This window comes from Eptatretus burgeri, chromosome 17 (assembly GCF_056783735.1).
Source record: "Eptatretus burgeri isolate ZD-2024b chromosome 17, Ebu_testis_v1, whole genome shotgun sequence".
Taxonomy (NCBI): Eukaryota; Metazoa; Chordata; class Myxini; order Myxiniformes; family Myxinidae; genus Eptatretus; species Eptatretus burgeri.
In genome coordinates this window covers 36,371,470-36,389,481 of record NC_140977.1, presented here as the reverse complement: position 1 = coordinate 36,389,481, position 18,012 = coordinate 36,371,470, and the positions used below count along the sequence as shown (strand labels likewise).

At 44.4% G+C, this 18,012-nt stretch overlaps 1 protein-coding gene across 1 annotated transcript in view; it reads right to left on the bottom strand.

The window, feature by feature from the left end:
• The window catches only part of LOC147009753 (fascin-like), a 32,671-nt gene that overhangs the window by 5,407 nt on the left and 9,252 nt on the right, over positions 1 to 18,012 (bottom strand). The window contains exons 2-5 of the mRNA XM_085860813.1: positions 12,078 to 12,314; positions 4,421 to 4,794; positions 3,009 to 3,168; positions 941 to 1,062 (exon numbers count right to left, since the gene is read on the bottom strand). Of these exons, the coding sequence (XP_085716939.1) occupies positions 941 to 1,062; positions 3,009 to 3,168; positions 4,421 to 4,794; positions 12,078 to 12,314 (893 nt within the window). The remainder of the gene's footprint in view (positions 1 to 940; positions 1,063 to 3,008; positions 3,169 to 4,420; positions 4,795 to 12,077; positions 12,315 to 18,012) is intronic.

Sequence of the window (18,012 nt, the reverse complement as noted above, 5' to 3'; positions counted from 1 at the left end):
TGCTTGCCATGACATTCGCTGCCATTGACCATTGCCACTCCTACGCCACGGTAACTAAATGGCGCCCTTTCCCCATCGGCCACGCCTATGCAGCAACATGTCTTGTCATTGGTTTGGTAAATAAATGGCCGCAGCAACGCGTCTTGTCATTGGTTTGGTAAATAAATGGCTGCAGCAACATGTCTTGTCATTGGTTTGGTAAATAAATGGCCGCAGCAACGTGTCTTGTCATTGGTTTGGTAAATAAATGGCCATAACTTGGGAAGCACTTGTCTGATTAATATCAAACCTTGAAAAGGCACATCCTCAGGTCCCCAGCAATATACCTGGCAAGTTTCAATTACATAGGACCAGTGGTTGTCGAGAAACAGCAGTCACAGACACACACACACACACACACACAGATTGCTGGAATTATAGATAGATGACTTCATAGGTGCTCTCGTTATGATGTCATAATTGCAGATGTGGAACGCCACATCTGATCAGTATGAAAAATTTTGAGGGTCATCTCGGGATAAAATGGTCTTGAGAAAAAACTTTCATGACATCATCGGTCACGTGATTCGGCAGCCATATTGTTTTGGGTTATTTTAAACCTTCAAAAATCTTCTTCTCTTAAATGGCTCAAAAGATCGGGGCGAAACTTTACACATATGACCGCCTGCCCATGAGGAACAAAAGTCACACATATGATGTCATTGGTCACATGGTTTGACAGCCATATTTGATTTACCTGAAAACCTATAAAAAATACACCACTCAAAAGAAGTCCTGGCAATGGTTTGCAATATCTGATTGCTCTTTTTCTTGTTATTATCACAGAGGTGGACCACAGCTGTCTGAGGATTCAGGGAACAGAGAAGTCTGTAACGCCTGCCAAATGTTTGCCAATCTACATCTACCTTTTGTGAAGCTAATTTGAGGTGTTCCAACATACCGATTTCAAAATTTGTTGAGCAGATTTGGCCGTTCTTCAAGGTACTGAGGTACTTCCCAGTAGAAGCTTTGATGGCAATCCGCCGGCCACGCCACTCGATGTCAAAGTAGCTGTCAACCATCCTTTTGGGGTGATCATCATGTCAACACAACGCCAATGATTATGAACTTCGACTGTCCAAAAAATTAGAGAGTGGTCTTAATAGTGAATGGGATTGCAAAACTACTTTAGAAAGAAAGTTTGTGAACACATTGTTGAATTGATTCTTCAATGTATGAGCATTTGTATCCATTGATTCAAGTGAACTGTACACAGATGATCCAAAGAGGAAGCAATTGTATATATTAATTACATGGTTTCTTCCCTACAAACTGCTATTATCAAAAACATTTAAAGAGCAGGTTTTGGGTCGCTGATGACTTCACGTGATTCGAAGGTTGTAATCACATTAATAATCGTTGGGCAATTATTTTCTTACATTTGAAACTCAAAATATGCTAAAATTAACTTTTAAGTCAAAACTTTTGTCAGTGATCGAAAAACAGACCGGAATTTACCGAAGATGCTATGACATCACGTTCTCCGAAAACTTCGTGACCATTCGGAAACATCGTGTGAACAATGGCGAGATGCGAATCAGAGAGAGATTTCAGCGGCGATGAAATTGAGTGTTTTCATTCCGATATTGCCGAGGACGAGTCGGAGGATGATGGGAATTTATACTATAGAGTTTCTGGCCCTGAGCCATATAAATTTGAGCCACTTCCGAGTGCCAGAAAACGGCCTAGTTCATGTACAAGTGGCAGGACTGACTGTCCGGCAGTTCACACTGACAGACTCCACCAAACAGATTGGTTTGTAGATTTTCATTTTCTTGTTCGATGCATAAAATAATGTAAAGTTTGATTCGTCTGTGACTTCATATAATAATTTTTAACCCTCCAGTCACTCAAGAGTCAGAAATAGAATGAATCAATAATGGACCCAAATATATTATACACCGTAGCCTTGGCGTTGAAGTCTTTCTGACAGTTGAGCTTGACCCCAGCGAAAGTGAACAGTTAGAACAAACCACAACTTTCAAGAGATTGTTGTGGCATATAAATACCAAAACAAGTTGAGCCTCATTGGGAAATATTCTACCAAATTTAGAAAAAAAAGTGGAAAATTGAACAATTTTTTACAATTTAAATGAAATAGCCCAATTTGCTGATGCTGTTAAAAAAAAGTAATTTAAACAACAATAAGTTGATTTGTTGAGAAATTTTTTTCATGCTTTTGTTTTTCAGAAAGTATATTTATGTGTTTTTCCATGTACTCTTTAAGAATACATTTCAAGGTTTTTCTCACTTAAACTCAACAATTGATTCTGTGACAGAGCAGTATCTGGAGAACTTGTCAACCAACAACTCATAATCACAGAGTGGTGATCAGATGTGTTTGTGCCTTCCTAATCCTCGGCTGTGAAATGGTCACCACTAATGACAAGTCTATCCAAAGGGTCCTCTTTACCCGTTTTCTTTGGGGGGAAATTCGCCCGTTTTGTTTGTTCAAATCTTATCCACTGCCGGCGAATGTTTGATTCCTTCGGGAATCGGTGCGAGCAATTACCCTTTTTCCAGCCATTTTCGCAAAACATGATGACACACGTACGAGGCATGATGTACAAATATCCAAATAACTTTGTTCTACAATAATTCAAAATAAAAAAAGGATAATATAGACATTTGCAGGCTCAAAAAAGCGAAAGAACGGCCCGCTGAACTGGACACTTCTTCAATGAGCGAGTGAGTGTTCGCTTTGTTTTGGAGAACGTGACGTCACCATCCATATATGGGCACGCGGCTGTTTTTTTCAACAGCTTCGAGAAATAACAACTTCGGAGTTAAATTTTATTAATTTTGCCAATAGTTAGGCAACCACAATAGTTTGCATCGAACTAGTTAATGCACATATAATCATATTGATAAATTTTCATAACATGTTTGGTGACCCGCAACCTTCTCTTTAACAATGAAGCGAAGTTAAATTGTCTCACAAATTATGAAAGAAAGGAAGAAAATATCACCTCATTCGACCCGTAGATTGAACACGGGAAGATTTAACAATTATCCAGAATGAGCCATGCATGGTGCGGAGGACCACCTTGCCGCTGCCTTTCTCCATCTCCAGTTGGAATGTCTCTTCGTCCTTCTCTTCCTTTCCAAGAAGTGAGGTGATGTCAATACCTGTTGTTACAACGGTGATGGCAAGTACGGTATTTGATTCTGGATATACAAATCTAGAAATACATCGGATTCATCAAGACGTCATTTAAGATGCTTAACTTCAAGACATCACAAAGCTTCAGTCTTCTTCTTCTTACCAATATTCAGCACATGGCTATGGGTAGCATCTTTTTGGGGGGGGAGAGGAGTCGTGGCGGTGCTACTGCTGCAGTGCCCCCCAGTAAGTAACAGCAGGAAATTGGCCAGGGTGCCGGCGATAACTCGTCTACTCTTCCCGAATGACACCGTGGGATCTTTAACGTCCACAAACGACAGTACTACAGGCAGACGGGAGACCCAGTTTAACGTCTATGGGAGAGAAGCCATACACACTGATGAATCTCCCTGCCTGAGAGACACTGGGATGGCAGTTTATAGCTGGGTCAACATTGGAAACCCAAGTTAGACAGCTCAAAGTCAAGTGTGCACACCTCGCGAGGCTATCCTACCAGTCCAAAACTTAAGTATGATATATATATATATATATATATATATATATATATATATATATATATATATATATATATATATATATATATATATCCTTAATTTCAGCTTGACAACACGTTTATTTGTGTTTCTAAACCCAGTTGGCCTTGCTTGAATTGTTGAGAAACTTTTGATGCAATAATTTCTAATTATGATTTATTACTTGGCCAATTTTTTTTTTGCCAAGTATCATGTTAGTCTGTGCGTCGTGTCTGTTTGTCTGTCTCTGTCTGTTTGTCGAATGAGTTTTGTCCCCAGTTTTCAAGCAATTGCCCTGAAACTTTTTGTGTATGTAGATGACTGGCCAAGGACGGCAACTCTTAATTTTGGTGAAGATCCGAATTCGGATCCGGAGACTAGAATTTTTTTTAAGTGATTCTTCACCAGTGAGCGATGGGGCCAAAATTTTAATATAGCACAATATCTCAAAAAGTTCTGGACCAATGTGCCACAAAACCTCCAATAATATGTCCAATACGTTTTTCTGTCATTCTGACCAATAAAATCACAGCCAGTGACCATAAACCCTTTAGAATCAACTGCCTCGTTCTGTTTTCCCAACTACAGTACCTGCGAAACCTTCAGCAGTTCAGGCCTAGATCAATAAGCTCTCTGATCTAGTCTTTCTCTTTCCTTTTCCTTCAGTTCCTTTGTTACAGGAAGTAATGCTGAATGATTATGGCTATTCCCTTTCTGTAACCCAAGATAAAAAAAACACACTAACCTTGACATGTGGTCACCACTCGTCCATCGTAACTCAAAATCACCACCTGAGGGTGGCTCTCTGTGAGCAAGAAAAAATCGTCCTTTCCTGCCTTGGAGTTCTTTCCAACTTGCAGCGTTCCTGATGGTCCAACAGCGGAGAGATATTTCCCATCTTCAGCCTTGAATGCCATGCTTCCTGCCTTGAACTCGAGCACGTATTTCGTGCCTGACTCCGACTGATTTACCAGCCTCCCGTCTTTTCGCACGTAGCGGTTGTCACAGGCCTTGAGGCTGTACCGGCCATCCTGAAAGTCCAACATGATGAGGCAAGAGACTCCCCATGGAATGTTTCTATCAAATGTGAGTTGGTCGTCGTTGAGACGTGCGTACTGCCTGAGCCACACACACCATTACCATTAACGTCATTGTTACGTCTCATCAATCATTATTTTAAAACTTTATTTCTTAGATCACATTGATAGTAAAGTTAATATTGTAATCTTGGATAAATACTTTTTTTTCCCTTTTTTGTATATAAGGTCAAAGCTCGTGTAAGAGCGACAACACTGAATGCAGCAGCTCGCAAGAGAACAAGAGGAGCAGCGGAGAGAGGGGGGAAACGCCGACAGCAAGGTTGAAGGACAAAATAGAGGGAGACTTGGACAAACAATGCATGTGGGGAGAAATGAGGATCTGAGGTCTATGGGGTGCACAATATGGATACAGAAGGAAACTGACAGGAAGGAAAAATGGAAATTTGGAAGGAGTTGGGCATTAACAGGGATCAAAATGGTCAGGTATGGGGGATGATTTGAGATGGTGGTGAACAGCTGTCTTGAAGACCTGGAGGGAAGAATGAGATTGGAGAGAATATGGAATTGTTAGTTCCACAGGTGGGAGAAAAGAGGAACAAATGAGTGCAGGTGAGCAGTGATTCTGGATCGTGGGAGTTTCACCAGAAGAAGGTTGATGGTGGACCGTGTGCGCCCTACAGACAGAAACATGGGGTGGGGGGACCAATCACAGAAAGAACAGAGGGAGAAAGACCACAAAGGAGGCAGTCCAAGATAGAGAGACCGCTAACCTGTCTGCAATGGGAAAGTGATAGGCCCATGGACTCAGCTTCAGCGTGGGTGATTCCAATAATATTGAAGGCCTTGGTTTCCATGGCATCAGGCTTGGCAAAGTATGAGGCAGGAGCGCCAGCCCAGAGCGGAGAGCAGTACTCCATCAAGCTGCAGATGAATGCCTTGTCGGCATAAGAGTTTAGGCGTGTCAAGGAAGGACTTTGTGCAATGCAGGATGTCCAGTCGACAACTGGCTTTGAAGACCAACTTTGAAATGGGGTTTGCCCAAGAAAAATCATGGCTGATAGTGAGATCCAGGAGTTTGAGTTACTGAACTTCCTCAAGAGCATTATTAAGAAAGTATAAGGAGGGAGGGTGGGGTTTGTCCTACAGCCCTTCGGAGAGGGAGATAGAAATAGAGATAGATTTGTCAGAATTGAAAGACATTTTCCAAGTGTTTGGCAAGCTTGAGATTTTGTCAACGTCTGAAGAGAGGGAAGAGGCTGCTGCTGGCAGAGGGCAAAGTCATCAGCAAATTGATAAAGGGGATTTTCCAGAAGGTCAGAGAGATCATTTATGAACATTATGAATAGTACTGGGTCCAGACACTGCCTTGGGGGACTCCAGCCTTAACAGGAAGAGGAGATGAAAGGATTCCATCGAGAGCCACATTTTGGCTACGAGAGTAGAGGAAGTTGACAAGCCATGAGTGGAGTTGGCTTGGATGCCATTGGCGGAGAGTTTTGACAGCAAGTTGGGATGCCAAACTGTATCGAAAGCTCAAGACCTGTCTTGAGTGATGGCCCTGATCTCATATCTGACATTGAGGACCTCGATGCACTGTTGGGAGAGTACACGCAGCATGTCCAAGGCAGAGTGACGTGGTGTGATTTTTAATTGATGATCTGAGATGAGGCAGTTGGAGAAAAGGAATGATTTAATGTCAACTGTGATGATGGATTCCAAGACCTTGCTGTTGCTTGGAAGAAAGCCAATATGTCTGTACTTAAGGGGATTGGTTTTTGCACCTTGTTTATGTAATGCAATGGTGTTGGCTGACTTCCATCAAGCAGATGGAAGATGACCTCGGGCAATTGATAGGGTAAAAATAGCAGAAAGATGATGTGCAATAGCAGCAGAGCAGGTTTTTTTGACATGTGAGCTGATGCTGTCTGGTTAAGTTGTTGAATCAGAGTCGATGGTCAGCAGAAACTTCTCCACCTTCTCAGGGGCAAATGACACAGAGTTCAGGAGCATTTGGGTGCGACTGGGTAGAGTGGGTACAGAGAGTGAAGGGTTGGGGACACAAGATTTGGAAGCAAATACAGAAATGAGGCATTCAGCCTTCTCATGAGCAGAGTCAGCTGTGGTACCATGAGAAGTGAGGGAGAGATTGAAGGGGAGCAGACACCAGAGACAGGCCAAGGCAGCATCAGGTTTTGAAGGAAGGAGACAAGTTTGAAAGTTCAATTTTGAGGTTGGACAAATGTTTTCTAACTCTCCTGAAAGTGGACACACACTTGTTGTGGACTTTTTGGAATGATCTGAGATTGCCTTCAGTCGGGTTTGCTTTAACCCTCACCGGCACGCATACCAACACTCACACATTGGCACACCTGGGGTCAATTTGACCCCATTCAAAATGGTCATTGATTTGGTCGATACACAAGCCAAATGTTGCAACATTTGTCAAATATATCATACCTAGTTTGTACAAAACAGTGTAAAACATTGAGAAGTTGATGATACATATGAAATGTATTCAATATCGAGTGATATCCGGAACAAAAACAATCAGAAATTAATGTGCGAATGGCTACACATTTTACTAATTAACTTTTTACACAGAAAGCAGCAACAGCATAACATACAAAATTAAAATATGGCAGTTTCCATAATAATGAAAGAAATATGAGTCATTTTTCATTGTAGTGTCTCGATTTATGAGGTTCATTGTTCTAGTTACGCTTCGCAATTTGTACAAGTAGTAACAGTGGTTGAATGAGTACCACAAACATATTTGTTGCAATTTGATCAGACAGTTGAGGTCTTATTGTCCTGTGGCCTTCTGCATAATTGGCATCGTTTCCTGGCAGGACTTCTAGCCTGGCGTGGTCTCTGGATTGCTGCAGCAACCTTTCCAAGTTGATGTAATGCAGTCACTACAGCCGGCTGGAGAACATGAACATTATGAGTGTCAAGTCAATCCAGTCGTTGGTGAGGCCGTATGCCAACTGCTTGAGGTATTTACGACCTCGACCACGTGGGCAAAGAAGAATTTTGTCTCTCAAGGGACACTGGATACCATTGACCAGAGTCGCAGGGCCAGGCTGAATGGCAGAGCCGAGCTGTTCAGGGAGCTGAGGCGTAAAACTGTACGTGCACTGAGGGTGGACAAGGAGGCCTATGTGCGAGGAATCTGTGAGGGGGTAGAGCATCACCTGTGGACAGGTGATTCTCGTCCCGCTTACAGGGGAATTCGCGCATTACGTTCATCCAAGCCCATCCCTCGGAGCACTGCAGTTCGAGCAGAGAGTGGTAGGCTCTTGACAGAGGAGTCTGAAGTGAAGGCCCGCTGGGCCGGTTACTTCGAGCGGTTGTACCAGGCTGATCCCCCAGCTGTCGAGTTGGACGTCAAGGGTGTTACAATCCCTGTTGCTGACCCTCGAATCAACTGTGGTCCACCATCGCTTGTGGAAACACGGGCTGCGGTGAACCAGTTGAAACGGGGCAAAGCTCCAGGGATCTGTGGCATCCATGCCGAACTTCTCAAGGCTGGTAGAAATGCTGCACTCGCGTCGTTGCATGCAGTTTTGTGCTCTGCCTGGAACACAGGCATCATCCCAACTGACTGGAAGAGGGGCCTTGTTGTCCCTCTCTGGAAAGGGAAGGGTGATCGCCAAGACTGCAACAACTACCGAGGGGTGACGCTGCTCTCAGTGCCGGGCAAGGTCTTTGCTCGGATAATTCTTGATAGGGTTCGCCACCATCTGCTTGAGCACCAGCGTCCAGAGCAGTCAGGCTTTACACCAAAGAGGTCAACGATTGACCGTATCCTTGCACTTCGTGTACTCACCGAACGCAGACGAGAGTTTCGGCAGGGGCTGCTTGCAGCCTATGTTGATCTCTGTAAAGCGTTCGATTCAGTGAATCGGGATGTCCTCTGGAGGATTCTTGGTCTTCGTGGGGTGCCACCGAAACTGATCGATCTGATGTCTGAACTCTACTCTGGTACTGAGAGTGCTGTGAAGTGTGGTGGTACCGCCTCTGACTTATTTCCAGTTGTTACTGGAGTTCGTCAGGGATGTGTACTTGCCCCCACACTTTTCAGCACTTGTATGGACTGGATTTTTGGGAGGATGTCGGAGAGATCAAGTTGCGGTGCATCGTTTGGCAATGTCAAGATCTCGGACCTTGATTTTGCAGATGATGCAGTCATCTTTGCGGAGACTTTAGACATCCTCTTGGGGGCCCTCGAGGTACTGAATGAGGAGTCGGAGCCGTTGGGATTACGGATTTCTTGGGTCAAAACAAAGATCCAGGCTTTCGGTGACATCTTGGATGCTGCTGTCCTGTCTGTGTCTGTTTGTGGTGAGGATGTTGAGGTCGTGGATAGATTCACTTACCTTGGCAGTGATATTCATGTCTCCGCAGGTTGTGAGCCGGAGGTCAATAGACGTCTGGGTCGGGCCTGGGGAGTCATGGATTCACTGGATCATGGGGTGTGGCGTTGCCGGTACCTGTGCGGGAGGACGAAAGTCCGAGTCTTCAGGTCCTTGGTACTTCCAGTCTTGCTCTATGGGTGCGAGACTTGGACTTTGACCAAGGATCTGAGACGGAGACTTAATTCCTTTGGTACCAGGTCTCTTCGGAGAATCCTTGGCTATCGCTGGTCGGATTTTGTGTCCAACGAGCGGTTGCTGAGAGAGACTCGGATGAGATTTGTTACCTGCATAGTCCGTGAGCGTCAGCTGCGGCTGTATGGACATGTGGCTCGTTTTCCTGACGCTGATCCTGCTCACCAGATTCTCTCAGCGAGGGAGTCTCATGAGTGGAGGAGGCCAGTGGGCCGACCACGTGCCTCATGGTTACAGCAGGTTGACCATCATCTCAAGGAGATGGGGATGGGCCTGGCATCTGCCTGGGGGATGGCCAGACGGAGGCCCCTGGAGTACCGGCGGAAAGTGGACGCAGCGACGCGCTGTTCTGGCACATGCTCCCATACCTGACCTGACCTGACCACGTGGCCTTTCTGCTATGGCCTGGCCTTACTGAGCATTCGCATTATCAGACTGATTGTAAGAATGTCCGGAATCAGCAGATATTTCATCTGGCTGTTCATCAACGTCAGAAACCTGATCTTCATCTGATGTATCACGGACTGCAGCCTGATCTGGGATGTAGGAATCATCATCGCTTGGATCAGATAAAGACTCACTGTCACTTTCATCTTCTAATATTTGTCAAAGATACATTAATCAGCAACAGAATACCGTGCTCTCCGTTGGTTGGCCATGGTTTGAAGGAAAATGCAAATACACTAGCGTTATGAACTGCAGTTTCGATTTCTGGAATATCCCATTTCCAGGAATGAGCAATTCCTGGAACCATTCCAATCCCCTTTTTGTCACAGAATGATACAGATTATAACAGTATGAAAACAATTGGGAAACACCTTTATTGTTCTTTGAGAAATAATAACAATTCCAGAAAAGAAAACGGGATAAAGTGTTCATAGTTATGAATGTAAATGTTTTTTGGGAGTTCTCCCAGCGTGGGTCATATAGACCCCACTATTTTCTCTTGCAAATATCTCCCATATGTATTACCCTATATTCGCTAAATTTTACAGCAACAACATACATATATGGGGTGAGGATAAACAGAGACCATGGGCTGATATCGGCTAATATTATTTTTTAAAACAAAAAACCTGCATGTTGGGTCAAATTGACCCCAGGTATGCCGTTGAGGGTTAAAGGAAGAGAAGGCAAGTTGTTTCAAAGCAACTGCCTCACCACAGGGTGGGAAGATGGGTAAGAAAACTGAAGACAAGATGGGATGGATGTGTGCATAAGAGAAAACAGGTTTCTGTGGAAGAATTCCCAGGCGGAGTTAACATCAGGTCCAGTAATCTCATTTGTCTTCAGTTGTTTTTAAGCTTGTCTTTAACTATCTGCATGACTGTTATGGATCTGGTGTAGTGGATAAAATGGGGGATAAATTAGAATAGTTATTTCATAGTACGTGTTAGTGTAAGTGTGGTGTAATTTTCACAAATGATAAAATGTGTCAAGCAAGTGTGAAGAAAGATTTCGTCCCTCTCTTCACCCCTTACCCACCCCCTGCCACAGTGTCCATATATTCCCCAACAAGACGGGAGGCTGGCGCACCAGTCCCACCTCTACAATTGTGAACTTTCCCCGTCGTTAATCTATCTTTGTGTTGCATTTCCCCGGCATAATAACCAATGGGCATGGTGCGTGCATGATCGTGGTCTTTGTGTAGAATTTCCCCAACAACACAGACAATGAGCATGACTCATGAGCAATTGCGGGGTCAGTACAAGGCCATAAGAGAGCTCAAGGACATGCCCTTGTATGGACATTAGTAGGGCGGCGCTGTCAAATGAGCACGCACCATGGCATGATTCAACAAGCCCGGTAGGACTATAAAAGCACAGACACTGCACGTTGTAATGAGAGGATGGTTCCTCTTGGTTGTTGGTATGTGCAAGGATGTTGGCTGGTTACTGATTGCTGAGCTTGTTCTGGGTCTTCAAGGTGGAGAACTCGGGGATCCCACAAAGAACGGACATGAGGCACAGTGAAAACAAGCCCCACACTAAGCCACTATGCACATGTATGGGACCCCAACGACTGATTGGGCTGAGGCACAAGCGGAGAGCATTTTTGGGGAGCTGAACCATGTGTACGAGTGGTGCTCGTACAGCACAGGTGTTCTTTTCTCATCCGTTTCCTTCTGTGTCCCGTATGCCCCCCCAAATAGATGCAAAAAGGCGTATGTGTTAAAACTGTTGTGGTTTCTGGGTGTGTTGAGTATAATTTATTATTGATTCTAATTTTTTCTGCGCTGCAGTGTTTTCTCCCCGTTCCCCCTTTTCTCCAGTTGAATGAATCCCCTCTTTTGGATGAAACCTTATGTGGTCATCGGGAGCGGGCTCCATGGAACTTAGTGAATTGGTTTATTCACCCGTTAGACGGGCATATCGAGTCAGCACAAACACAGAACGTCGACAAGCTTCGCCCGGCTATCCTGTTGGTGTCCCATCACAGTTGTTGTGATCGGAGATGCCGATTCATGCCAAATTTGCCCAACAGATGTGGAGACCTTTTTGTCCCATACTGCACCCACCAGGCGGAGTGACGGTTGTTGAAGACTGCACGAGCGTAATAATTTCTTGATCCTATAACACCCTTTCTTGACAAGTTCCTCTATGAGCTATGGATCACTGTAAAAATATTAATTTTTTAAAGGGTACCTTAAACTGTTTTGTACCAGAGGTCAACATGGTGTCTGCAGTGTAATATGTTGTGTCATCAACATGAGCACTTGTCTCGACTCGACATCCAATCCTGAATTCCGTACCTTCGTCCCGTGGAGTAGAGGCATACCTGTGGGTGCATAGCCAAATGCACAACCCACAACTCTGGTTCAAGCACAGACTGTGCAAAACAGCAAACCTCAATTTCCTCCTTTCCTTCAACATGACCTCCAAATACTGCCACAGCCCCACTTGCTGATGCATGTTTTAGCCCAAGAAAGCGACCATGTGCTTCAGACTTCAAAGCCCAGCGGCCATCTGCTTGTGGAAGAACAATAAACCTGAGGAAACATGGTATGAAAAGCACAACATTCACAATAAGTTTCAACAATATAATCAAATAATCGAGTGATCTTGCATCAGGATGCAAGATGGTGTTGGCTTAATGGTTCGGGTGGTGTGCTTTCAATCCTAGGATAATGAGTTCACATCTCCCTTGGCTGTTGAATTAATACCAGGTGGGGTTGACTCTGCCTGTCATCCTTCTGAGGTGGGCAAAATGAGTGCCAGCTTGCTGGTATCCTGTGTCGGAGTGGCGACCCGTCCAGGATTGTGTCCAATAGCCAAGGAGACTGCTTAGGCAGCACCAACGCTCTGCACAGAGTATGGTCCCAATGGATGGATGGATTGCATCAGGGGTCATCTATGTATTTATGATGCATGTATGGCATATTTTCCCTGTATGAGTATATGTTTCCCTTCATTCCATTTACTTTTATCCTTTCCCAAACTTTTCTCCTCACTCCTTCCATACCCCCCTGACCTCCTTTCTCTTTTACCTATCATCTCCCATATCTTCCCTTTCCCAGTTTCACTCTTATGTCTGTGCCTGTCCATGTGTTCTTAGATTGAGAGGTAATTGCTGCAAGCACAGTCACATGATGATCTTTTATATTGTGAACTCATGATTGAGACTCATATGACAATTACACACATGGAGGAGACAGAGTTGTCCAGACTACAATGATTCCTTTTTCGAACAGGTGAGTCTCTTCAATGTAAAAGGAGGTAGGAGGGGGGCGGGCATACGTGTTAAGTTGTTTTTAACAAAACTTGTTGAAAGGATTGATGAGAGAATTGATCAATGAGCAAGACTTCCACTGCAAGGCAGCTGTCGGCTCCTGGACTGTGCCATGATGGACTCCAGCGATGATGGAAAATCGGTGGGAGCTGGACAAATGCACAGGGGTGCACCATCCCTCCGTACATGACCAATGTTTGAACTACACCTTCCAGCACCAAGCAACAGCACCAGTTGAACTGCACCAGCTTCTTCTGCTATGATGTGAACCCTAGGTTTACAGTGTGGAAGAAGAACAGGAACATAGACCCTGCCCTGCTCACTCTTTTATATCCCAGTTGCTGCACTCCAAAATGGTTCCTATCCTCACAAATGCCACTTTACTTCTACAATCTTCTACGAGAGAGACACCCACCCCATCACATCACCTCCACTTTCACCTTAGAGCTTTGAAATGCACCCCCTTCATGGTGCTGAGGGCCATATAAAGTCACATTTAATAGTCTGTTTTTACTTTTGCTTCTGACCAGGACAAACCCCTTTAATGAGACTAAGCTATGAGGAGTACCTGAAGGAGAGAGGACCTTTATTTACATCAGAAAGGAGACGATTACGAGACGATGTGATTGGGTATTTCAGATGTTTAAGATAATGAAGGGGAGAAACAAAATAAACAGAATAGGTTGTTAGGACCAGAGGTCACAACTTGAGAGTAAAAAAAACAAACATGAGAGTTAGGATGGTAGTAAGGAAGTGGTATTTTACTCGTACAGTAATAAATGCATGGAATAATCTCCCTCGAAAGACACTGGCAGCGGATATAGTGGATGTGTTAAAATTTGTGTTCAGTACCGAGAAACATCGGGGATAGAAGGTACATGGCCATTGGCAACAATGGTATGGTGGTTGCGTATGGGTGGGTGATTGTACACCTGTGTCATGATTGTGATGTTTTCGTTCAATTTATCGATAATTATAAATGTCAGTGCGTGTCAATCAGTCTGTGTGTGTGTGTGTGTGTGTGTGTGTGTGTGTGTGTGTGTGTGTGTGTGTGTGTGTGTGTGTGTGTGTGTGCGTGCGTGTGTGTGTGTGTGTGTGTGTGTGTGTGTGTGTGCGTGCGTGCGTGCGTGCGTGCGTGTGTGTGTCCTCCATAACTCCAAAACCATGAAACCTAGTGGCCTGAAACTTTGCATGCATACCAAGAGAACTCCAAGGTGGTGCATGTGGTGAATTGAGGTGAATTGAGGGACATGACGCGGGATCACATGTTGTGCGTCTCGCGTATAAGGGGAGGTCTCCGCGGCACGGGGTGATTGTCCCCGGGGCATTGCCATTTACATCGGCTGTTCACTTGGTGCTCGTTGACTGAAGGTGCTCATTGACTGGTGAGAATGGAGATTATATCGAACTCCGTGCTTACGCGGATTTATTCTGCGTTGATTAATTGCACATGTATACGTTACTGCTTATGTACTCCTAGCTAAACCTGTATTCCCCGGTGTGCCCGCAGAAGCGGCTCCAATCAAATGGAATAAAGCCTAAACTCTGAAGGTTCTTCTCTCGCTCTCATTTCAGTGCATGAATGAAAATTGGGTGTTTGAGTAAATCAAAACACCTCTTTCGAAGATAATTAACGGCCTTATTTAATTATGTCCTTTATCAAGGTGCATCCTTGGACACCTCACTCTCCCTCGCTGGGGACTTAATTTACCATTTTGTTTGGCCTGCTCAACAATGCCTCGAGTTGGAGCAAGCCACAACGGCTTATTAATGATAAAGTGCTCAAAATGTTTTTTTTTTCCCCACTTTCCTCACTGACATCTTTGAATGCCCGATCTTCATACGTACGAATCGCTGGATACATCGCTTTTGTAAGTGTCATAGTTTTCAAATTAGGAGTGATTTCATGCATTGCGTGATTACATTTTTCACGACCTACTACCATCGGCTGATTGAAGTATTCAATGGAATTTATAATTTGAGTTTGGAGGATCAGACCATGTGGACTAAATAACTCGAAATCTGGAATGAAATCTGAAAATGTTAAGAAATCAGCCATGTTTACAACTAAGTGTATTTTATTTCAGAAAAGCAATAAACTTAACGTTTTCTGCTGTTCAGACGATTATATTGAGTGAAGAAATGATTAAGAAATGTTCAGAAAGTGCAAGTGTTTTGTTTTTTTATCGTTAAGGCAACAGGAAGAGTTGTCGTAAAGGCAATAGACCATGAAAAGAGTTTGAATGTGGCACAGGACATTGTTTGCTCATCATATCACCACCCCAAAACAAGTTGGGATAGCAGTACCTGTATATGTGTTCCACAGGACATGTAATAGCACATGGATGTAATAACTGTTGAACAGGCTTGGTCATTATATCAGAAACGCAAACCTGCAGTGAATAATAACAACTGTTGCCATGCAGATGCAAGACAACACCAACGATGATGGAGTGTATGTTCTGGCAAACATCATCCCTGGGACACTTCTCCAATTCGCCACAGACAATTTAGATTTTCAAGAATGCATACTTGATGGATCATCCGTGCATGTAACAAGCATGGCGATGTTTCAGCCTACTATGATTCCGATATGGTTCAGGGTGATGCTATCGGTAATATCCCAGCCAAGATCAGCAGAGCTCAAATTCTGCAGAAAGTTGTGCCAAGGAAGGAATTCATGGTTGACCATCACGTTAAAATAAGACCAGAAGGAGTAAATATAAATGTGGACTGACTGCTTAAACTAGATGTCCCAGACAATCAGAACTGAACTTAAATCTATGTTGGATGCTGTCGCGCCTTTTCCTGACTAAACTGCTCGACGTAGAGCTAGACGAGTCTCCAGAAATGCCATGTTATAAATCCCTGTGCCCATATATCACAATACAGTCTACCGTGGACACCCATTGGCTATATGCCTTTTATTCCCCACTCACCCAACATTCCTGCAATGACGACGGCCACGATAGGATCACCTTGCCCCGACCAACTGCCGGATTTATTGGCGCATCCAGACAACACGTACAGGCCAGATAAATACAACCAATCAAGCAGGCATAAAATTCAATAATTTCTTTACCTCTCCCCTTTCAGTATGAAGATAAAGACTGAAAATTGCAAAGCAAGTTTATGTTCCACGAAAATAGCAAAAACAAACTTTATTACCAGCTAACGAATACTCGAAAAAGAGACGTCATATGATTATGATAGAACATAGTTCTTCAGCCCTGGCGCTATGATCTGCGGCTCGGTGCCATTACCAGGCATTTCGGGGAGCATGCTCTATATTAAGTCAGGAGCTCCGACCTGTTCCGAAGCTGGTAAGCAACTGAGCCGGTTTCCGGTCCCGGAACCTGGCAGGGCATGGCTAGGGCCGTTGTGGCCCAATAGTGGATGAGGATTCAGACCACAGCACGTAGCTTCGCAGTCATCGACCCACTCTTCGCCCAGACTTATAAAAGGAGCAACGTGGAACCATTAGAGTCTCACCTCTTCGCTCCTCGCCTCTCGCCTCTCACCTCTTCGCTTTGCTCCCTGTCTCACAATTGGTGTATGATTGCCAGAAAGCGCTTCTTCTTCTTCTTCTTCTTCTTCTTCTTCTTCTTCTTCTTCTTCTTCTTCTTCGAGAACCTCATCCGGGGTGACTGCCGAGACTCCCTGCCGTGCTGTCGATGTTCCGCAACCCCCGTGTAGCCAGACGGACCAGTGTGGAGCACACATTGCCACAGCCCCGGCAAAGTAATTAATCAGGAGATAACGCGCCATATCACGAGGTGGAAACGCTCAGGCGGAGCGTCCCACGGAGGTACACATTACACATACAGACCTTTACACAGATCTGTTAGGGATCTTTCTCCTCACGCATATATTCTCCTCTTTCTCTATCCACCCCCCTATCCCGTCTTCTTTGGACGCACAAAGAACATCATTACTTACTCGCAATCCCATTTTCCTCTGGCACAACACCGCACTCCCCACATTGCACTACACCACACTGCCCACTCCCACACCTTAGACATAATCAGTATTCCTCCCACCTACCTCTCCCTAAGCATTCTGGGTTGCGTTGGTCTGCCGACCACACCAGGTATTGAGAGGTCGTTTATCCTCACCTGCTTTCTTTCTCTCTGGCTATCTAATCTTCTTCAGGTTTGTGTGTGTGTGTGTGTGTGTTTGTGTGCGTGTGTGTGTGTGTGTGTGTTTGTGTGCGTGTGTGTGTGTGTGTGATGGCGCCTGTCTTTGCATAAATTAAGATTGTAGAAGATATAACGGGATTAACTCTGCTCTTTGTCTGCTTTTGTAAGATTGCTTGTCTTTTTCCGCACCCCACAAATTCCTTGCTATCCCCCGCTGTACATAATAATAAACCCCATTTAATATGCCATATCCTTTTCCTCGCTTGATTGTAAATAAATGCTTTGTATAGAAATGTTCCCAGCTCGTTTTCGTGTGTTCTTCCGTTGGTCCAGCATGGCATGCACCCTCGTTTAGCCAGGATGTTATTCCCCAATGATCTGTTTCCTAGCCAGTACGTGCTTGGCAGTCCCGCTCGGCTGCATCTGATCTGGTAAGGTGATCCGGTTTGAGTGAGTACCGAGGGCATGTCCCCTGGTTATGAGATCGCGTAACCTTTAGGTAAATGGTATTCATTTGATGGAGGACCCCAAGTCACGTGGTCGAGTTATTGGTGTTCATGGTCGATTAGCAACCCACCGCGTTACGAAGTTATTCGTTCGCAACGGTCTGCGATTCCAGAGAGTGTGGTGGGAACCCGAGGTAGTTCACCCCTCGTGGTCTTCACCCCATGACCCCGGGTCCGCAACAATATATATATATATATATATATATATATATATATATATATATATATATATATATAGTTGTATTTTCTGTCTGTCTGTCTGTCTATCCATCGATAGAATAAGCCCCACTGGTAGTAATAACCCCATCATATT